Consider the following 24052-nt stretch of genomic DNA (forward strand, 5'->3'; position numbering starts at 1 on the left):
CGTTGGCTGGACTTTTATGTGACTGAGAGCATTTTGTGAATACTTTTATTGCCCCAAATGCATTCTTAAGTAAAAGGCAATAGTTTGTAATGTGTGTCTGAATAATGAAAGCGGTGTTGGAAGGCTGTGGGTCTCCATGTTTTTGTGATGTCAGGGAATACTGGTGACTGTGTAAGCCTTAAGCTCCCCCAGAATGGGATTAACCAGTGCTGTTTACACAGGGAAATCTAGCACCTCTGTTTCAAACACTGGAAAGAATAACTCTTTATTCCTGGAGTTAGTGCACATCTGTTTGGAGCCAATTGTGGGATTTCCTTTGAGAGGCAGGACTAGATTTGTGGTCGGTGTGTCACTGGGGAAGATCATCACGTGAAATTCAGGGCAATGTGACATTATTTGAAGGTGTGAAGAATATAACACCGTCCTGGGATATTGAATATCCTCAAATATTTGGTGGGATGATATGACTGTTTTATCACCAGCTGAGAACAAAATCACCATGGGAATCATGTTCAGTAGTATTTTTGTATCAACAATCAGAGGACTGTTTTGAATATTAATGGATTATCATGAACATTTTGTTGACTTGAATCCTTAATAAGTACTTATCAATTGGAGCCTCCCCTGCAGGAATTTGACCGTGGCAGGACCGATGTGAGGAATGAATGCTGGCTTCTGCCTATCTGATAATGAGTTTATCTGTAGTGTTGCTGGGAAGAAGAGTGTGCTCCAGTATACTCCAGGATCTTCCCAACATTGAGTTGATCCTGTAGTTTGTATCATAAGGGTCGTGGGCATGCTTCACTTATCTAGGAGATTCTCTACAAGTCGTCATATCACCCAATATGTAATGTACGAGGCTGCATGACCGCTGATCATCAGGCTCGTCGTGTGGTGAAGGCCGATCCTGGCACAGATGATATTTTTATGTTTGCATTTAAAAAACAATACCTACCTCACAGGTTGGTTTGAAGGTATTTTTGTCAAGCATTTGAAAGAGGTGAGTGTCATTAGCATTGTGTTTGGACTGTGAATCATGCGTCATCGCTTGTAATGCTTCGTGCACCTTGTCTATTTCAATCCTTAAAAACAAATGAATGTGATTCAGCTTGTCCAACCAGTGGAGCAGGGCAAGACAGAGCCCCATCATCTTGTCACAACATCTTCAAAGCTGGGAAACTCACGTCTCTGAGCAATTGGCCACAGTGACCAAGCAAATACATTTCTTGTGGTGTTGAAATGACCTCGTATTACTCAACCAGTCAGTATAGGACCAGACTGGATTAACACGTTATTCCTTGAGAAAGAAGTATGGACGAAGATGGTCACTTTCTCTGTGGGACGTTTTTTGTGCTGTTTGACTTGAACTAAGGTTGGATTTCGCAATGCTTGTGTTGGGTTTGGAAAAGACAGCTCATCAGTTTACAAATTGAACTTGACTTAAATTGAAATGTTTTTGTTGGGTGGAATTAAATCCTGTCTTTGAGGAAAGATATTTAATTCTGGGTAAGAATTCTGTAAAAGTTTGAAAACTACCTTCGCTGGAGTTGCTTGTGTGTTTCCCTGATGACAGCAAGCTTTAAGGAAAACATGGTTGAGATTGAGATAAGATGGTTGGAATAGTTGCGTGAAGGTGATCCCTCTTGGGCAGTCAATGAATTCCAAGTGGAACTCCGTGTTCTGACAATTTCAGTGATAAAAACTCCAGTCTGGACTCACCGAGAGAGACCTGTTGATTTGAGCGTTGAAGAACACACACAACACATTGTGTTTAACTGTCTAACATCAACACTCAACTGTAGCCATTGGTTTTTATTGTGAGTTTTGTTCGTTCTCATTTGGAGATAGCTGGCAAACTGTTTGGAAGCAGGTGAACGGACAGAGACAAAGAGTAGCAGCTTCAGTCTTGGATAACAACTGATTCTTCAGAGCAAGATGTGAAACATCTTGTTGATGTTTAAATGGCGTGTATCCGTGTTAAAGTGCAGTCGCTGATATCTAAACTCCAGTCCAAGTATGGGATACAGACGAAACAACTTGTTACACCATTGAAGAAATTTAAAGAGGTAAACCATGCTTGTTTTAAATAAGGTGATACCAGACTGTGATGTCAGTATCTGTTTTGCTCATGTTGTAACTGAGAAATATATCCAACAAGAAAAGCCAGACAGACAACCTGATATCACATGTACCTCTTTCCTTTCACAGAAACAGAGGTGAACCTGTAAGATTATCATGGCTCTGTGTTGTCACATATCTGTATTGTATTGATAAATATTTCCATCCAGTATGTGGGCTTTTATTGGGTTGGTTTGGGTATTTTTAATGCTGCACTCAGCAATATTCCAGCTATATGGTAGCGGTCTGTAAATAATTGAGTCTGGACCAGACAATCCAGTGATCAACAACATGAGCATCTATCTACACAATTGGGATACGATGACATGTGTCAACCAAGTCAGCGAGCCTGACCACCCAATCCCGTTGGTCACCTCATACGACAAGCTTGGGTTCTGAAGATCAATTCTAACCTGGATCTTCACGGGTACTCTTTTATTAGGATGTTGGAAGATTAGTGTTTGTTGTTTACGGCTGCAGTCAGGGATATTCCATTTATATACTGACAGTCTATAAACAATCAAATCTTGACCGACAATCCAGTAATTGGCATCATGAGCACCATGACAAAACTGTGTACTCATGCTTGTGTCATGACCATTGAGTAATATACAGAAGGTATCATGGGTACCTTGACCTAAAGAATGAACACTGATTACATTGAGTAATATACAGAAGGTATCAAGGGTACCGTGACCTAAAGAAAGAACACTGATTACATTGAGTAATATACAGAAGGTATCATGGGTACACTGGAACAATGATTACATTGAGTAATATACAGAAGGTATCATGGGTACCGTGACCTAAAGAAAGAACACTGATTACATTGAGTAATATACAGAAGGTATCATGGGTACCGTGACCTAAAGAAAGAACACTGATTACATTGAGTAATATACAGAAGGTATCATGGGTACCGTGACCTAAAGAAAGAACACTGATTACATTGAGTAATATACAGAAGGTATCATGGGTACCGTGACCTAAAGAAAGAACACTGATTACATTGAGTAATATACAGAAGGTATCATGGGTACCGTGACCTAAAGAAAGAACACTGATTACATTGAGTAATATACAGAAGGTATCATGGGTACCGTGACCTAAAGAAAGAACACTGATTACATTGAGTAATATACAGAAGGTATCATGGGTACCGTGACCTAAAGAAAGAACACTGATTACATTGAGTAATATACAGAAGGTATCATGGGTACCGTGAGCTAAAGAAAGAACACTGATTACATTGAGTAATATACAGAAGGTATCATGGGTACCGTGACCTAAAGAAAGAACACTGATTACATTGAGTAATATACAAAAGGTATCATGGGTACCGTGAGCTAAAGAAAGAACACTGATTACATTGAGTAATATCAGGGAGACTATATAAGGGGGAGTGGTCACTCCTCGGAAAGCCCCTTAGCGTATGCCTCGGCTCGTCACGTGACCAGTGTAGCCAATATGGCGACAGCGTAGTTTTTAAGATTGAGCCTGGTTTATTTTCAACAGCTGATTACATACGCTGAGTGTTGTGACAACTGAAAACCTACATGTAGAAGATAAGTTACCTATTCTGTCACTTCATTTTAAGTCAAATAATTGTTATTTGAGGTGTGTGAAAAATATGACATCTCGCCGATCTGCCATTGAAATACTACAGGGTCGTTGTTTGAGTGTTTCTAGTTATTGTTCTAAAACATCTTTCACATACACCTTTAATTTTTATGAGGGGAATATACCATCAGGTGAAAGGTGTTTGCAAGTAATAGTGATAGTTTTATAATTTAAATTTTTTGTTAGGGTGTATGAAAATATGACATATAGTTTTTCATCTGCTTTTAGCATTGAAATATCTACACCAGGGTGTTATTTGAGGTGTTTCTAGTTATTGTTCTAAAACATCTTTCACATACACCTTTAATTTTTTATGAGGGAATATACCATCAGGTGAAAGGTGTTTGCAAGTAAGAGTGATAGTGTTATAATTTAAAAAAATTTGTTAGGGTGTATTTGAGGTGTGTGAAAAATATGACATATCGCCGATCTGCCATTGAAATACTACAGGGCATTGTTTGAGTGTTTCTAGTTATTGTTCTAAGACATCTTTCACATACACCTTTAATTTTTATGAGGGGAATATACCATCAGGTGAAAGGTGTTTGCAAGTAATAGTGATAGTTTTATAATTTAAAAAAATTGTTAGGGTGTATTTGAGGTGTGTGAAAAATATGACATATCACCGATCTGTTCTGATACGCCATTGATGCTTGTGATGCTTGAGTGTTATAGTTCTAAAACTTCTTTCTTTCTTGTTGATCTTAGTATTTGACCAAACTGGAAAGGTGTTTACAACGCTTTGTGATAGTTCTAAACTTTCTATTTTTGAGGGGTCTGTGACAGTGTCAGTTAACATTCTGTCAATGCCCATGCCATTCCACACATGCAATAAGATATCTGAATTATACTACCCATCAAAAGTTTAGACTCACTAGTGTAAATGTAGCCACTTACTTGTCCACTGTTCTAAACTAGCTTTTTGCAAAATATTCCATACTGTTTAAAGGTACTGTTTAGTTATGAACTGGTGTATTGTAAAACATATTCGTAACATTGAAAAGATTATTGTCATGAGTTCAGTAAATGATTAAAATCTGTGAAAATTGGCGAATTCTTAACAAAACTTTACACCAAAACGCATCTGTTCACATGCACGACATTTGCTCATGCCTTTCGCAATTTGAAGCATCATCCTTGTGCAATTCATCTGCATAAGGTTTTCAGTTGGTTCCCCCAAGTTGGTGGAGAAATTCATCTTCGATGTAACCACATACATATACATAACATATAGTGAGTGCTTTAAGTGAGTCTAAACTTTTGATGGGTAGTATAGTTACTAATGTAAAAAAATGTCTCAAAGTAGATTTTAAAAAAAAAGGACATCTGATGTTAACACATGTGTTCTACCGATAGTTTTGCGTTCTTAACATGTTTGGGGAGGGATGGCCGTGGTGTATCATTTATGCTTTCATTCATTCACATATGTATTTCTTTCTTTTGTTCTTTTTCTTTATTTATTTCATTCATACACATATAATTCTTGCTCTTAATTCATTCATTCATTCATTCATTGTAAAATTCCGACTGATACAATAAAATGGCTGAAGTACTGTTAAACGCAGCCGAAGTTGCGCTGGGAACGAACCAAGTCACTGTGTGTGTTGGAGCATGACGAGGCACACGCTAATTAGTACAAATGGTAAAGAAAGCAAGCGAGTGACCTATCCCTGTTGTAGAGTATCCCTGGTAATATACAGTAGTTGATGTAGTTTAGTAACCCCTCCATCCAGAAACTGGGCAGAGCAGAGATAGAAGTGAAAACATGGTTGACATTGAGATAAGATAGTTGGAAGAGTTGTGTGAAGGTGATTGGCCTTCACTGCAGGGGTGGTCCAATCATGAGTATTCTGAAACTACTGGAATTTGAAGACATGACTCTTTCATTGACAACAGCTCTGTATCAATGCATGGTTAATCTGCATGGTCGGCCCATTGCTGTACATACATCACTATGTGGTGAAGCCCATTTTGGTGTCCCCACCTTTATGTTGCTGGACTGTTGATAAAAGTGGCATAAAACTATATTCACTCACTCACTGTTGGTCCATTGCTGTACAAATATCACTGCTGCCCAGTGCTATATGTTATCACAGCAGTGTTGGCCCAGTGTTATGTTATCACTGCAGTGTTGGCCCAGTGTTATATGTTATCACAGCAGTGTTGGCCCAGTGTTATGTTATCATTGCAGTGTTTGGCCAGTGCTATGTGTTATCACAGCAGTGTTGGCCCAGTGTTATGTTATCATTGTGGTGTTGGCCCAGTGTTATATGTTATCACAGCAATGTTGGCCCAGTGTTATGTTATCACAGCAGTGTTGGCCCAGTGTTATGTTATCATTGCAGTGTTGGCCCAGTGCTATGTGTTATCACAGCAGTGTTGGCCCAGTGTTATGTTATCACTGCAGTGTTGGCCCAGTGTTATGTGTTATCACAGCAATGTTGGCCCAGTGTTATGTATCATCACAGCATCACAGCAGTGTTGGCCCAGTATTATGTTATCACTGCAGTGTTGGCCCAGTGCTATGTGTTATCACAGCAGTGTTGGCCCAGTGTTGTTATCACTGCAGTGTTGGCCTAGTGCTATATGTTATCACCCAGTGTTATGTTATCACTGCAGTGTTGGCCCAGTGTGTATCACAGCAATGTTATCACTGCAGTGTTGTGTTATGTTATCACTGCCCAGTGTTATGATGTTATCACAGCAGTGTTGGCCCAGTGTTATGTTATCACAGCAGCCCAGTGTTGGCCCAGTGTTATATGTTATCACAGTGTTGGCAGTGTTGTTATCACAGCAGTGTTGGCCAGTGTTATGTTATCACAGCAGTGTTGGCCCAGTGTTATGTTATCACAGTGTTATCACAGCAGTGTTGGCCCAGTGTTGGCAATGTTGGCCCAGTGTTATGTTATCACAGCAGTGTTGGCCCAGTGTTATGTTGGCCCAGTTATGTTATCACAGCAGTTATGTTATCCCAGTGTTATGTTAACAGCAGTGTTGGCCCAGTGTTATGTTATCAGTGTTATGTTATCACAGCAGTGTTGGCCCAGTGTTATATGTTATCACAGCAGTGTTGGCCCAGTGTTATGTTATCACTGCAGTGTTGGCCCAGTGTTAGTATTATGTTATCACTGCAGTTATCACAGCAGTGTTGGCCCAGTGTTATGTTATCACAGCAGTGTTGGCCCAGTGTTATGTTATCACAGCAGTGTTGGCCCAGTGTTATGTTATCACAGCAGTGTTGGCCCAGTGTTATATGTTATCACAGCAGTGTTGGCCCAGTGTTATATGTTATCACAGCAGTGTTGGCCCAGTGTTATGTGTTATCACAGCAGTGTTGGCCCAGTGCTATGTGTTATCACAGCAGTGTTGGCCCAGTGTATATGTTATCACAGCAGTGTTGGCCCAGTGTTATGTTATCACAGCAGTGTTGGCCCAGTGTATATGTTATCACAGCAGTGTTGGCCCAGTGTTATATGTTATCATGTTGGCGTTATGTTATCATCAGTGTTGGCCCAGTGTTATATGTTATCACAGCAGTGTTGGCCCAGTGTTATGTTATCACAGCAGTGTTGGCCCAGTGTTATATGTTATCACAGCAGTGTTGGCCCAGTGTTATGTTATCACAGCAGTGTTGGCCAGTGTTGGTGTTGGCCCAGTGTTATGTTATCACAGCAGTTTGGCCCAGTGTATATTTATCACAGCATCACAGTGTTATGTTATCACAGCAGTGTTGGCCCAGTGTTATGTTATCACAGCAGTGTTGGCCCAGTGTTATGTTATCACAGCAGTGTTGGCCCAGTGTTATGTGTTTATCACAGCAATGTTGGCCCAGTGTTATGTGTTATCACAGCAGTGTTGGCCCAGTGTTATGTTATCACAGCAGTGTTGGCCCAGTGTTATGTTATCACAGCAATGTTGGCCCAGTGCTATGTTATCACAGCTATATGTTATCACAGCAGTGTTGGCCCAGTGTTATGTTATCATTGCAGTGTTGGCCCAGTGCTATGTGTTATCACTGCAGTGTTGGCCCAGTGCTATATGTTATCACTGCAGTGTTGGCCCAGTGCTATGTGTTATCACAGCAGTGTTGGCCCAGTGCTATATGTTATCACTGCAGTGTTGGCCCAGTGCTATATGTTATCACTGTTTGGCCCAGTGCAGCACTGCAGTGTTGGCCCAGTGCTATATGTTATCATTGCAATGTTGGCCCAGTGCTATATGTTATCACTGCAGTGTTGGCCCAGTGCTATATGTTATCACAGCAATGTTGGCCCAGTGCTATATGTTATCACAGCAATGTTGGCCCAGTGCTATATGTTATCACAGCAGTGTTGGCCCAGTGCTATATGTTATCACAGCAATGTTGGCCCAGTGCTATATGTTATCACTGCAGTGTTGGCCCAGTGCTATATGTTATCACTGCAGTGTTGGCCCAGTGCTATATGTTATCACAGCAATGTTTGCCCAGTGTTATGTTACCACTGCAGTGTTGGCCCAGTGCTATATATTATTACTTCATAGTAGGCCCAGTTCTGTACATTATAACTGCATGGTTGTAAGCTTCAATCATTCTTCTAAAACTATTGGAATTTGAAAACATGGCACTTTCATGGATAACAGCTCTGTTATTGTTTGTAACAATGTTTTAGTGCTACTAACACAGGTGATAATTATTGACATTCTACCACAGAGAGTATCTTAGGTTGTCACACAAGAGGTCACATGATCAAGGTTCCATTGTTTCAATACAGTCAGTGTATGTATGCTGGGTATTGACAAAATCCAGCTTCTATGTCCTGTCCAAAGTGTGGCTCAGTTTTTGCCCCAAATATTTATAGTTGTAGATATTTTGTTTAGGAGGTGGTGTGGCCTTCTCTTGAAACATATTCTCCATGTATTATGGCATTGAAAATACATTTGTCCTCATTAGACTATACATGTAGCTGAAGTGGTACTTGTAACAGTTGTGTATGAGACTACCCATAAAGTTAGAAGAGCTGATATGTGGTATATGGATGAGAGTATTATCAATATGCTTCAGTAGTTGTGTTTAGGGTTTAACAGCTTGTAGTTATGAATTGTGACACAGATTCTGTGGTCACTGCACCCCTTCCTTTTGCTTACACCAGGGAGTGTCCACACCATCCACCTTGTAGACACAGCTGACTAGTTGATGTGTCAGTATGACATGGTAGATGGTGAAATATGACACAGTAGACATGTTAATGTGACACAGTGGATGTGTTAGTGTGACATGGTAGATGGAGAAGTATGACATGGTACCGGTATATCTGTTAGTTTGACATGGTAGATGGTGAAGTATGACATGGTATATCTGTTAGTGTGACATGGGAGAGCAGAAGGACTTTCTTGTCTTCCAGGCTCTCTGCACCAGTGTTTCATAATTATTGACATTTCCAATATATGTCCTCAAGTATAACCATCATATCATAGCTTTTCCGTGCTCTATTCCGAGATGCCATGGTCACGGAATGTTTTGCGGAAATGTCCATTCAGTGCAGATATAGACCTATCTTGCAGAAAATTACATTTTGTGGAAAAATTTGCCCAGAAATGAATTAAAAACACTGTAGAGTTGTGATATATGAGTTGGACGCAGTTTTTATAGCGTGCAAATGGATACTGATTTTGATTTGATTTGAAGTTGACTTTTGTAGTATTGCTTACTGAAAGTGCATGTGTGTATGTTTACTCTGGTAGATTCAATTCAATTAGCAGTTCTAGCCATTCATAAGTTTATCATAAACAGAATACCACAAGTCAAACAGGTGTAAAACTATGAATTTTACAAAAATAAGCTTAATTTTCTTTAGAATTGTCAAACATTTGGTTTCACAATTTACACATATTAACTGTAGAGTTTGGATATTTCATCAAGGAGAAGAAGGGGAACATTTTTACTCCCATGATTTAAACGTAAATTTGAATATTTGGAAAAGTGATAATCTGTTGTGTTGTCATTACTAGTCAATTCAAGTTGAGCTCGGCAGACTTTTACTTGCTGTAACCTGTGAAAACAGTGATATATTCTGACAATTTGTTGGTAAATATTTGTATAATACTGTATTATTTTGGTGAAGAGAAATATATTTTAGGTATTATGAAGGTAAATATTTGCATAGTTCTGATAGCATTTCTTGTCAAGTAATATACTATTAGTATAGGTATACCATTTGATATTTGTGGTATTGTGTCAGTGCGTGGCCATTATGAGGTCAGAGTGACCTGTGTACTGAGTGAACTGTGCGTGCCATTCACAAGTCTACACTCACTATAAACTATACGTTGGAACAATAAACAGGAAGAAAGAAACATTCTTTGGCCAAAGCGGTGTTTATTTATAACTGCTATGTCATCATTTGTTTAAACTTGAAATTTCTGTGAACCAAATCTGAAAATGTAATCAATCTTTTAGAGAAAAAAAAAATCCCATTATTGCGTGATATCAGTGACCTGATATGCTCTGTGACATTACAACCTGATATACTCTGACATTGTTCATAAAAATACTCAATGACACTAACATATGGTACACTGTAACAAATGATGTACTCGAAGACATTATCAAATTTTATACTTTCTGACATTAGCATATGATATACTCTATGACATTATGTGGCAAACTGTATCACCTGATATACTGTTTGATATTATCATTTGACATGGTCCGATGCATTATCACTTGATATACTCTGATATTATCATGTGGGTTACTGTATGACATGATGTACTGTATGACATTATCAGCTGATATGCTTTGTGACATTATAATGCTATGTACTCCATGACATGATATACTACATGACATTGTCATGCGATATATTCCATGACATGATATCCTATATATGACATTATCACTTGATATACTCTGTGACATTATCATGTGATATACTCTGTGACATTATCATGTACGCCATGACATGATATACTATATGACATTATCACTTGATATACTCTGTGACATTATCATGCTATATACTCCATAACATGATATACTATATGACATTATCACTTAATATACTCTGTGACATTATCACTTGATATACTCTGTGACATGATATACTGTATGACTTTATCACCCGATATACTGTGTGACATTATCATGATGCAGCTGAGGATGGTCTACTGACTGACACACTTGTTCATTATCATCATAACCCAATATATACAATGATATTCAATATGCCTTTACAAACAGTAGCAGTGCTTGCTTGGGTGTGAAGTTAACACATGTACTTATCTCTGTATGATTGAAGGCAGTTATTTCAGCTAGCTTCAACAGCTGTATCGTCATACAATGTCATACAATTCAAGTATGTTGATATACTGCATTCATCACAAGGATTGGTTTCATTATCATATCTCCGGCTTGCGTTTAGCAAAGTTTTCTTTCACTCTCTACAATTTTTTTGTTTAAATGGCGACACAATGAGATTTTTAGTTGAAACCAGGAGAAGTGCATACTGGTGACATTTCTTTGAGCTTCAGTCTACCGTCCCATTAAGACATGCTCAGATATGTACAGAATCTTTCAGTCATTTGCGAGGAGGTTACCCTACTGTCTGCCCTCAACCCTGGCTCTCTCGTGTCTCGGACAGACCGAGACACACTCCCGTCTTGTGCAAAGTGAACTCTGAAAAAACATGCCATTGAAGTTGTTAGAAGTGAATGTCAGTTAGTAGTGTGTGTCCTTGTATCCAACATGTGCTTGGCTAGTGGAGTGTGTTCATCTTGAACCACCAGACCATTGCGGGTCAGGGCAGTCCCTCCCACGACCTGCTGATATGTAGACACAATCAGCTGGCGACAGCCATGGCTTGGAATACGGGAGATTGTCTACAGACTGATCACCGGTGTACTGGGAGCTGACTGTCTGACTGACACAGGTGGTGCTTTACTCACCTGCTCGTTAGGCTTACAGTCACCTGGGATAATGCTCATGAAGGTCCACTTTATGTTTTACCTTCCTGCCAATCTTCCAGTCTGCTTTAAAATAAAGGTATGTCGAATTAATAATTATCACATCCTTCTATTTCTTTGACTGATTGTTTTTCATGCTGATTAATATCATAATACTGTATGTTTAACCATTGTTATATTTACGTTGCAATTTCATAATATTGCTGGAATATTGCGAAAAGCTGTACAACCATTATCACTCCTTCACTTTTAATAATCTATGGATAATTATTCATGACAATTTCTAGGACATGAATATTGATTGCTATTTAGCCAATTAGGGAAAATTAACATTCTCAAGGTTTTAACTATATCATGTCAGTAATGGCGTATACAATAATTACTTTTCTTTGCCGTGCAAAATCCTATGTTTGAATTCAGGAGGGTGCATTTTTTAACTGGTAATCTCTAAGAATGTACCACGGGTGCATATGTTAAGTGCTGCAGAGATTAGAGAGACAATCTAAAATAAATGAGATTAATTTGGGAGAAGTGTGGCCTCAAAGTTTCATGTTTTAATGCATAAACCAAACAGTAATCATCGTTGTAGTACAGTTTACAAGCATATTTCTCATGGAAACTAAAACAATATTCCACAAACATGTTTTCAATGAAGCACATGTGGGATATGAAGTAGCTCTGATAGCTGTACCATCAGTCCACAGTGGATGGAGGAGTGGTTGGGAGCCGCTAATCTATGTTATCTTATCGGGGAGGGAAGACAAGGAGGAAAACCCCCACAGTGGCTCTCACTTGTCACCATGACCAACAGAATCTTTGACCTGACTGGACAGGAAAATGTCTGTTATCACTGAACAATATTGTATTGTTCTGTTCATAAAATATGTTTGAGCTGATAATTAAAACTTTCTGAACATGCACGCACAAACTAACAGTTCCAACCTGTTGCTGTTGGTCATGTTCACAATGTTGCTATGTATCATTGAGAAGAAAAAGTCCCCAAACGTTTGTTCTGCTTGTGCAGTATGTTACTAGGTGGAGGGAAATAAGTCACATAGAGTGGAGTAAAATAAGGGAAAAGGTTAAAAGTAACTTGGGTGTAATGGCCAACATTATTTGTTAAGCATTTGATGAAAAGGGAGTTGTAAAATCAGAAATTCAAGACATGTAAGCTATTCTTCAACTTGCTATTTGCTTACTGCATCTTCCCTGCATGATGACATCCAGGAGGCCCAGTAGCCATTGATTGGACAACTGAATGACCTTCACCTCTGCATATGAGATGACGTCTAAACTAGTGTCAATAAGTCAGAACAGTCTCTTCGAACTTTTCAGTTTAAATTGAGGATGAATAATTGCCATTTGTTTTACCTACACTTGATGAGAAATTGTCTTTTTAATGATGCTTTTCCTTGTGGTGATTCCATGTCAAAATAAGTGCCCAGTACATCATGCTTTGTTTCAATGTGGGGACTTCCTGGTTCACATCTGGCTGATTGGTGTATAACCAGCAATAGTGGTTCAGGTGTAACTGATTGGTGTACCCTTAAGGAGTGGTTCCGATCTGGCTGACTGATGTGTACCCTTAAGGAGTGGTTCCGATCTGGCTGACTGAGGTGTACCCTTAAGGAGTGGTTCCGATCTGGCTGACTGAGGTGTACCCTTAAGGAGTGGTTCTGATCTGGCTGACTGAAGTGTACCCTTAAGGAGTGGTTCCGATCTGGCTGACTGAGGTGTACTCTTAAGGAGTGGTTCCGATCTGGCTGACTGAGGTGTACCCTTAAGGAGTGGTTCCGATCTGGCTGACTGAGGTGTACCCTTAAGGAGTGGTTCCGATCTGGCTGACTGAGGTGTACCCTGAAGGAGTGGTTCCGATCTGGCTGACTGAGGTGTACTCTGAAGGAGTGGTTCCGATCTGGCTGACTGAGGTGTACTCTGAAGGAGTGGTTCCGATCTTGATGCCAGGGTGTACCCTGAAAGAGTGGTTCCGATCTGGCTGACTGAGGTGTATCCTGAAAGAGTGGTTCCGATCTGGCTGACTGAGGTGTACTCTGAAGGAGTGGTTCCGATCTGGCTGACTGAGGTGTACCCTGAAGGAATGGTTCCGATCTGGCTGACTGACGTGTACTCTGAAGTGGTTCAGTTCTGGCTGGCTGGTGTGTAGCCTGGAGGTGTGTTTCAGATTGGTGTGTCCCTCTGAGAAAGGTTCAGATCTGGATGATTGGTGTGTATTCTGAAGGAGTGTTTCACTGCTCACACTGTCAACCATCAGATGGGTGGGCTATACCCTGATGTTTGCCACACAAGACACGCAGTTGACTGTTGACTCACACAGAAAAATGAAACCTTTTTCTTCAGTTTCAGCATGATGACAAAAATAATCAGTGTTTTTATATTACTGTTATTTACCTTGTTTGATATGATCAGAAGACTGTGTACCACAGGGATCCCTTTTGACCCTGCAATGGGTCAAACCTATGTTGTTAAAACAGTGTTCATGATTATGCTACGACAATGGTAGGTGAGAGTGTTGTATGTAAAGCCAACATTCACGCATGTTACAGCATAATCATAATAGCGTAACCCGTTGACAATACAGGATGCCGTGATGAGAATGAGCTGATGATTGAGATTATGTTTTTAGCTTAAACTCATGAACTCAGACTAGTTTTTATTATTTCATTTGTTGGTATGAACCCTGTGGGTGACTGTAATTTTCAGTAATGTCACAATGGAATGCAAAGGTTGTAGTTTAGTTCCAGGGGTCAACACTGTGTAGGGTATAATATACTATGGTGTGCTTTGTCATTTTATTGTATGTTTCCTTTATAGCTGTCTCTCAGGATGTTAAAATGAACCAGTTTTTATATTTATTGCCTGATTGTTTTAATCCTAATTCAAAATAACTAATTATTTACATTATCTCGACAAATTGATCCAAAAGTGTTGTGTCTTTATAAAGTTAATGTCATATTTTCCTGATTTCTTTACCTTCATGTCAATATATTGTGTGATAGTTATCATTTAATGGGTGTGTTATTCCACACTTGTAAAAAATCCAAGGTTTCTATGAAACACATACCTTGTACTTCTTCCATATGGTAAACTTGTTCATTGCCTCAAGCCTAAAGATTAATACTGTTCAAGAGATGCACTGAAACTTGCTGAAAACTGCTTATCAGCAAATACCTTCAAAGTCAGAGACACTTGTCAGATGATTTTGTTAAGTGGCGATATCGGTTTCATCAGTGCTCAACTTACAGAGGCCAGTCGGTAGAGCTTACCCCTTCTCTCTCATTTGTGAGACCAGTTCTGACGGTAATGGAATTGTTCACGAAGGTGTAGTGTGGAAGGTAACACGGTCAGCCGACATATCTACATTAACTGCATTAAATGTATGGCTGATTAGGTAAGCTGCCATGTTTGTGTATCATTGTGGCAGTACTGAGATCAGCATGTCAGAGTCGGTTGTCTGGCGAGTATCATGTGAAGTCTACCTGAGTACACAGGATTGCTGACAGATTGGAGACTCAGCTGGGCCACTTTTGGGAGCAGAGTTGAGTGACCTTCTGGGTGGTTTCGAAGAGTTGTGTATTTGAATAAAATCTCAGTGTTTCAGCCTTGTGTGGAAGAGGGCCCAAAGTGATAAAGGTCATTGACTTTTACCCTGTTACGGACAAATAAGGATTCATGTTAGAGTGTAATTTTGGGTTAGAAGCCACAACAATTGGATCCTGTCACAACAAAGGGACTCTACTCAGTGAAGTACCTTAGACCACTCGACCCAGGGATTTACGGGCCTCGAATTCCTGCGTCCTATACACATAAAAATTGACAATGGATGCAACGAAATTTATTAGCGCTTCCACAGGGATGCAGAAAAAGTCTGAATACTTTTCTTAAAAATTTAAATCAAGTAGCAATAAGTTATCACTGAGTATGCTACTAGCTGGGTTATGGTATCATTTGCAATTTAATTACTGTAACAATGTGATGATCATGATACACAATACAATATCAGTAACTGAATTACAACAATATTACAACATAGTACTAATAATAATATTTAAGTGTCTGGGACCCCCATTTTGTAGTCCAGACTCCTGAAAATTAAGAGTATGTGACCCTCAAATACAGGACTCAAGGTAAATCCCTGTAAATGACCACCTATGCCCTGCTGTGTCCTGTACCCTTAACCACCTGACCACCTATATGCTACCATGTTCTGTACCTTAGACCACCTGATCACCTATGCCCTACTATGTTCTGTACCTTAGACCACAGGACCACCTGACCACCTATGCCCTACTATGCTCTGTACCTTAGACCACAGGACCACCTGACCACCTATGCCCTACTATGCTCTGTACCTTAGACCACAGGACCACTTGAACACCTATGCCCTACTATGCTCTGTACCTTAGACCACAGGATCACCTGACCACCTATGCCCTACTTTGCTCTGTACCTTACACCACAGGACCACCTGACCACCTATGCCCTACTATGTTCTGTACCTTAGACCACAGGACCACCTATGCCCTACTATGCTCTGTATCTTAGACCACAGGACCACCTGACCACCTATGTCCTACTATGTACTGTACCTTACACCACTGGACCACCTATGCCCTACTATGCTCTGTACCTTAGACCACAGGACCACCTGATCACCTATGACCTACTATGTTTTGTACCTTACACCACCTGACCACCTATGCCCTACTATGTTCTGTACCCTAAACCACCTGACCACCTATGCCCTACTATGTTCTGTACCCTAAACCACCTGACCACCTATGCCCTACTATGTTCTGTACCTTAGACCACAGGACCACAAGACCACCTATGCCCTACCATGTTCTGTACCCTAAACCACCTGACCACCTATGCCCTACTATGTTCTGTACCCTAAACCACCTGACCACCTATGTCCTACTATGTTCTGTACCCTAAACCACCTGACCACCTATGCCCTACCATGTTCTGTACCTTAGACCACAGGACCACCTATGCCCTACTATGCTCTGTATCTTAGACCACAGGACCACCTGACCACCTATGTCCTACTATGTTCTGTACCTTACACCACTGGACCACCTATGCCCTACTATGCTCTGTACCTTAGACCACAGGACCACCTGACCACCTATGCCCTACTATGTTCTGTACCTTAGACCACAGGACCACCTGATCACCTATGACCTACTATGTTCTGTACCTTACACCACAGGACCACCTATGTCCTACTATGTTCTGTACCCTAAACCACCTGACCACCTATGCCCTACTATGTTCTGTACCCTAAACCACCTGACCACCTATGCCCTACTATGTTCTGTACCTTAGACCACAGGACCACAAGACCACCTATGCCCTACCATGTTCTGTACCCTAAACCACCTGACCACCTATGCCCTACTGTGTTCTGTACCCTAAACCACCTGACCACCTATGTCCTACTATGTTCTGTACCCTAAACCACCTGACCACCTATGCCCTACTATGTTCTGTACCTTAGACCACAGGACCACAAGACCACCTATGCCCTACCATGTTCTGTACCCTAAACCACCTGACCACCTATGTCCTACTATGTTCTGTACCCTAAACCACCTGACCACCTATGCCCTACTATGTTCTGTACCTCAAACCACAAGACCACCTATGTCCTACTATGTTCTGTACCTTAGACCACAGGACCACAAGACCACCTATGCCCTACCATGTTCTGTACCTTACACCACCTGACCACCTATGCCCTACTATGTTCTGTACCCTAAACCACCTGACCACCTATGTCCTACTATGTTCTGTACCCTAAACCACCTGACCACCTATGCCCTACTATGTTCTGTACCTCAAACCACAAGACCACCTATGCCCTACTATGTTCTGTACCTCAAACCACAAGACCAACTATGTCCTACTATGTTCTGTACCCTAAACCACCTGACCACCTATGCCCTACTATGTTCTGTACCTCAAACCACAAGACCACCTATGTCCTACTATGTTCTGTACCTCAAACCACAAGACCAACTATGCCCTACTATGTTCTGTACCTCAAACCACAAGACCAACTATGTCCTACTATGTTCTGTACCTTAGACCACAAGACCACCTATGTCCTACTATGTTCTGTACCCTAAACCACCTGACCACCTATGCCCTACTATGTTCTGTACCTCAAACCACAAGACCACCTATGTCCTACTATGTTCTGTACCTCAAACCACAAGACCAACTATGCCCTACTATGTTCTGTACCTCAAACCACAAGACCAACTATGTCCTACTATGTTCTGTACCTTAGACCACAAGACCACCTATGTCCTACTATGTTCTGTACCCTAAACCACCTGACCACCTATGCCCTACTATGTTCTGTACCTCAAAGCACCTGACCACCTATGTCCTACTATGTTCTGTACCTCAGACCACAAGACCACCTATGCCCTACTTTGTTCTGTACCTCAAACCACAAGACCAACTATGTCCTACTATGTTCTGTACCTTAGACCACAAGACCACCTATGTCCTACTATGTTCTGTACCTCAAACCACAAGGCCACCTATGTCCTACTATGTTCTGTACCTCAAACCACAAGACCACCTATGTCCTACTATGTTCTGTACTTCAAACCACAAGACCACCTATGTCCTACTATGTTCTGTACCTCAAACCACAAGACCACCTATGCCCTACTTTGTTCTGTACCTCAAACCACAAGACCAACTATGTCCTACTATGTTCTGTACCTTAGACCACAAGACCACCTATGTCCTACTATGTTTTGTACCTCAAACCACAAGGCCACCTATGTCCTACTATGTTCTGTACCTCAAACCACAAGACCACCTATGTCCTACTATGTTCTGTACTTCAAACCACAAGACCACCTATGTCCTACTATGTTCTGTACCTCAAACCACAAGACCACCTATGTCCTACTATGTTCTGTACCTCCACCCATGTCCTACTAAACCACAAGTTCTGTACCACCTCAAGACCACCTATGTCCTACTATTTTTGTACCTTAGACCACAAGACCACCTATGTCCTAATATGTTCTGTACCTTAGACCACCTATGTCCTACTATGTTCTGTACCTCAAACCACAAGACCACCTATGTCCTACTATTTTTGTACCTTAGACCACAAGACCACCTATGCCCTACTATGTTCTGTACCCTAGACCACAAGACCGTATGTAGTTAGAATGTAACTAATATTATATCAGGAATAATATATTCCAACATCGTGTTAGTTTACTTGAAGTGTGGCCTGTGAAGATGTGGGTTAGAATTGATCTTCAGTAACCCATGCTTGTCATATGAGGTGACTAACAGGATCGGGAGGTCAGGGTCGCTGACTTGGTTGACACACGTCATCATATCCCAATTGCGTGGATTGATGCTCATGCTGATCACTGGATTGTCTGGTCCAGACTCAATTATTTACAGACCGCCGCCATTTAGCTGGAATACTGTTGAGTGCAGCATAAAACTAAACTCACTCATTCACTTGAACAACAATGTGGAAACAAAGTAACAATAATGTAGCAAGGGTGCCACAAAATATGTTCCATGGTGAAGTTTCACAGTAAGTCTCTTCTGCTATTATTTGATTCAATCTTCATGTGTTGACCAGCCAGTATGAGGCATGGTGTTACCACTTTCCTGTTGACCAGCCAGTATGGGGCATGGTGTTTCCACTTTCCTGTTGACCAGCCGGTATGGCATGGTGTTTCCACTTTCCTGTATTTTCACATGCTGCAATAATAGACAGCCAGTGATGATAGATTGTCCCAGTATGATATCAGGATTAAATTAGCACTGAGATCTCTTGATGCCTGTCCCGTTGATGTGGGGTGCCAGGTGATGAATTGCACTATGAACTTTGCCAAATGTGGTGAGTGTATGGTAAGTGGGGCACAGTAGTCTGTAGTTGGCACTGTTGGTACCGGTAATTGAAATTCATTGTCTGGATCCAGAAACAGGATTCAGTAGTAGTAGTAGTAGTAGCAGTAGTAGTAGTAGTAGTAGTAGTAGTAGTAGTAGCAATAGTAGTAGTAGTTGTAGCATTAATAGTAGTAGTAGTAATAGTAGTAGTAGTTGTAGCAGTAGTAGTAGTAGTTGTAGCAGTATTAGTAGTAGTAGTAGTTGTAGTAGTAGTAGTAGTTGTAGTAGTTGTAGTAGTAGTAGTTGTAGTAGTAGTAGTAGTAGTTGTAGTAAGAGTTGTAGTAGTTGTAGTTGTAGTAGTTGTAGTAGTAGTAGTAGTTGTAGTAGTAGTAGTAGTTGTAGTAGTAGTAGTAGTTAGTTGTAGTAGTAGTAGTAGTTGTTGTAGTAGTAGTAGTTGTAGTAGTAGTAGTAGTTGTAGTAGTAGTAGTAGTTTAGTAGTAGTAGTAGTTGTAGTAGTAGTAGTAGTAGTTGTTGTAGTAGTAGTTGTAGTAGTTGTAGTAGTAGTAGTTGTAGTAGTTGTAGTAGTAGTAGTAGTAGTTGTAGTAGTAGTAGTAGTTGTTGTAGTAGTAGTAGTAGTTGTAGTAGTAGTAGTAGTAGTAGTAGTAGTAGTAGTAGTAGTTGTAGCAGTAGTAGTAGTTGTAGTAGTTGTAGCAGTATTAGTAGTAGTAGTTGTAGTAGTAGTTGTTGTAGTAGTAGTAGTTGTAGTAGTAGTAGTTGTAGCAGTAGTAGTAGTAGTAGTAGTTGTAGCAGTAGTAGTAGTAGTAGTAGTAGTTGTAGTTGTAGTTGTAGTTGTAGTAGTAGTAGTAGTAGTAGTAGTTGTAGCAGTAGTAGCAGTAGTAGTAGTAGTAGTAGTAGTAGTTGTAGCAGTAGCAGTAGTAGTAGTAGTAGTAGTAGTTGTAGCAGTAGTTGTAGTAGTAGTAGTTGTAGCAGTAGTAGCAGTAGTAGCAGTAGTAGTAGTAGCAGTGGTAGTTGTAGTAGTAGTAGTAGCAGTAGTAGTAGTAGTAGTAGTAGTAGTAGTAGTAGTAGTAGTAGTTCATATCAGCACACCTCAGTACTTAAAGTCTCTCTCTCTCTCACAAACATGGCTGTGGTGTCTTGTTTTGCTGGCCAAGTGAAAGTGGTCTCCAGTCTTCACTAGGTATTTGAGTGTGTTCTACAGATACAATTATAAAGTCAGCTCTTATCTGGACGTATTCTGGATGAGATAGGATAACACTATGGTGTGAGGTAAATACGCTGGATTGGCTTATCAGAGTGGGTATTCTTCCGGCGCCCAGTATCATAGAAATCACAGACTGGTGATGAGAAGTGATTACCAGCCAGTGGAGTAGATTTGCAGTGAGTCAATTAGTACCTCTTGACTGACATGAAATATGGTCACTTCAATTCCTTCATGACTTTAACAGTTTGAAGTTTGACGTCTAGTCTGGGGAACTGTTTGCTCAGGGCCTATGATGATATAAGCGATCTGCACTCAGTGTTGTATTGCAGGCTATTTTGGCTTAATTGTATTGTCTGTGAATTAGACAAGCAGCTGTCTAATCCATGTGCTGTTGTGTTTAACTTGGCACCTGGTTCTAAATTATGATTTTGCATTGACTTGCGTACTGAAGTCCTCAGTTCTTTTCCTTTGTTGCGTGTCAAATGGATTGACCCTAGCTGTACAACCTTTCTGGAATTTGCTTCTTATGGATAAATACATTGTGCTGAATATTCACAGTGATGTCCGTGTTCACAATAGATGCAGTCTATCTAGTGTTCACAGTAGATGCAGTCTATCTAGTGTTCACAATAGATGAGGTCTATCTAGTGTTCACAATAGATGAGGTCTATCTAGTGTTCACAATAGATGAGGTCTATCTAGTGTTCACAGTAGATGAGGTCTATCTATTGTTCACAGTAGATGAGGTCTACCAAGTGTTTACAGTAGATTAGGTCCCCTTGTATTCACAGTAGATGAGGTCTATCTATTGTTCACAGTAGATGAGGTCTACCAAGTGTTTACAGTAGATTAGGTCCCCTTGTATTCACAGTAGATGAGGTATATCTAGTGTTCACAGTAGATGATGTCTACCAAGTGTTTACAGTAGATGAGGTCTTTCTAGTGTTCACAATAGAAGCAGTCTATCTAGTGTTCACAGTAGTTGAGGTCTATCTAGTGTTCACAGTAGATGAGGTCTATCTAGTGTTCACAGTAGATGAGGTCTACCAAGTGTTTACAGTAGATGAGGTCTATCTAGTGTTCACAGTAGATGAGGTCCCCTTGTATTCACAGTAGATGAGGTCTATCTTGTATTCACAGTAGATGAGGTCTATCTAGTGTTCACAGTAGATGAGGTCTATCTTGTATTCACAGTAGATGAGGTCTATCTAGTGTTCACAGTAGATGAGGTCTTTGTAGTGTTCACAGTAGATTAGGTCCCCTTGTATTCACAGTAGATGAGGTCTATCTTGTATTCACAGTAGATGAGGTCTATCTAGTGTTCACAGTAGATGAGGTCTATCTTGTATTCACAGTAGATGAGATCTATCTAGTGTTCACAGTAGATTAGGTCTTTCTAGTGTTCACAATAGATTAGGTCTCCTTGTATTCACAGTAGATGAGGTCTATCTAGTGTTCACACTAGGTGAGGTCTATCTTGTATTCACAGTTGATGAGGTCTATGTAGTGTTCACAGTAGATTAGGTCCCCTTGTATTCACAGTAGATGAGGTATATCTAGTGTTCACAGTAGATGAGGTCCCCTTGTGTTCACAGTAGATGAGGTTTATCTAGTGTTCACAGTAGATGAGGTCTATCTTGTATTCACAGTAGAGGAGGTCTATCTAGTGTTCACAGTAGATTAGGCCTCCTTGTATTCACAGTAGATGAGGTCTATTTAGTGTTCACAGTAGATGAGGTCTATCTTGTATTCACAGTAGATGAGGTCTATCTAGTGTTCACAGTAGATTAAGTCACCTTGTATTCACAGTAGATGAGGTCTATTTAGTGTTCACAGTAGATGAGGTCTATCTTGTATTCACAGTAGAGGAGGTCTATCTAGTGTTCACAGTAGATTAGGCCTCCTTGTATTCACAGTAGATGAGGTCTATCTTGTATTCACAGTAGATGAGGTGCATGATTGATGCTCATGATGTTGGTCACTGGATTGTCTGGCCCAGACTTTATTATTTACAGACCGCTGCCACATAGCTGGAATATTGCTGAGTGCTGCGTTAAACGCCAAACAAAAGCATGATTTAGAAATAATTGAGTTTTTCTGATTTGTAAGTTTTGTGTGTTTTGTTTGGCAGTGTGGACTTATATTACAAGACATGACATTGTAATATGGGTATTTAAAGAAACAAGGATCTCCAGCTCATTTTTTCTACTCAAGTTCTCCAAATCTAGGTCAGGCGAATCTAATACGTTGACTATTAAAAGTTTAGCCGTAGGAAACCCTTCTTAACATGTCGTCTCATAACCTCGGTTGATATCAATCAGGATGTTTTTTGGTAACAAGGTGACAGCTAAGCACATATGTTTATTACCTGTGTGTATGCATGTATTAAAGAGTGTTAATCCCAGGGGATACGTTTACTATAAAGATATATTCCCACATGATTCTGATTGGACGACAGCAACACCTGCTGAGCGACTACGCACTTCAACGATGACTAACTCCTAAATAAAGGTGTCTCGCATGTAATTTAAACCATTTTCATTGCAGGCCTTTTCTAATCAGTTATTCCCAACCTTTGTCCCTCAAGATAAATTTGCTCTGTGAGAACAGCCATGTCCTGGAGTTGTGTAGAATGAGATTGTCATGCATCCAACTTTGCTATGGGATAAATGGAGGCCCTGGGGTCACCTCACAAGGGAACTCCTCTGTTGGGCTAAGTTGCAGTTCTGATGAAGTGCATGTCAGGGCTGAAGTTGGGTGACATCACTCAGATCACAGTCTCTGGATCCTGGCTGGGTAGTTTGTCCATCAGTGCTGCTCTCTCAAAATATTGCTGATGTGATGCTGTGTTAAAACTATGTCCAAAGTGGAGATAAATCCAATCTACTCCCATTCTTCAGCCTCACAGGTTGTCTATGGTTTTATCAGACTGTCACATTACTGATAGAATACTGGTTAAGTGATGCAGTTATAATCTGAGGTGATGCTGTTGGATACATTCTGGAGACAGTGTCTTGGTATGCATTGTACAGTTTGTAAAGCACAATGCTTCGCAAGAATATGTTTTATTAGGGGCACAACAAAAGACTCTTATCTGCCTCCTCAGCTTTGTTTAAACAAGTCCTCTCTGTCAATTCAATGAGTATGCAGGTAATGTTATCAACGGTTATTGATTTATGGGTATGAAACTGATATGCTGTATGTAAACATCTGGGGCACATAAACCTGACACAGTCTCCTCCACCT

The 24052-nt window shown here is 40.4% G+C and overlaps 1 protein-coding gene across 1 annotated transcript in view; it reads left to right on the forward strand.

The window, feature by feature from the left end:
• The first annotated feature begins 1848 nt into the window (after window positions 1-1848).
• The window catches only part of LOC124279436 (centrosomal protein of 170 kDa-like), a 158943-nt gene continuing 136739 nt past the window's right edge, over window positions 1849-24052 (forward strand). Inside the window, exon 1 of the mRNA XM_046715262.1 lies at window positions 1849-2066. Within this exon, the coding sequence (XP_046571218.1) occupies window positions 1962-2066 (105 nt within the window). The 5' untranslated portion in view covers window positions 1849-1961. The remainder of the gene's footprint in view (window positions 2067-24052) is intronic.

Source organism: Haliotis rubra, unplaced genomic scaffold (assembly GCF_003918875.1).
Source record: "Haliotis rubra isolate DU_JTF1 unplaced genomic scaffold, ASM391887v1 Scf25, whole genome shotgun sequence".
In the NCBI taxonomy this organism is placed as follows: Eukaryota; Metazoa; Mollusca; class Gastropoda; order Lepetellida; family Haliotidae; genus Haliotis; species Haliotis rubra.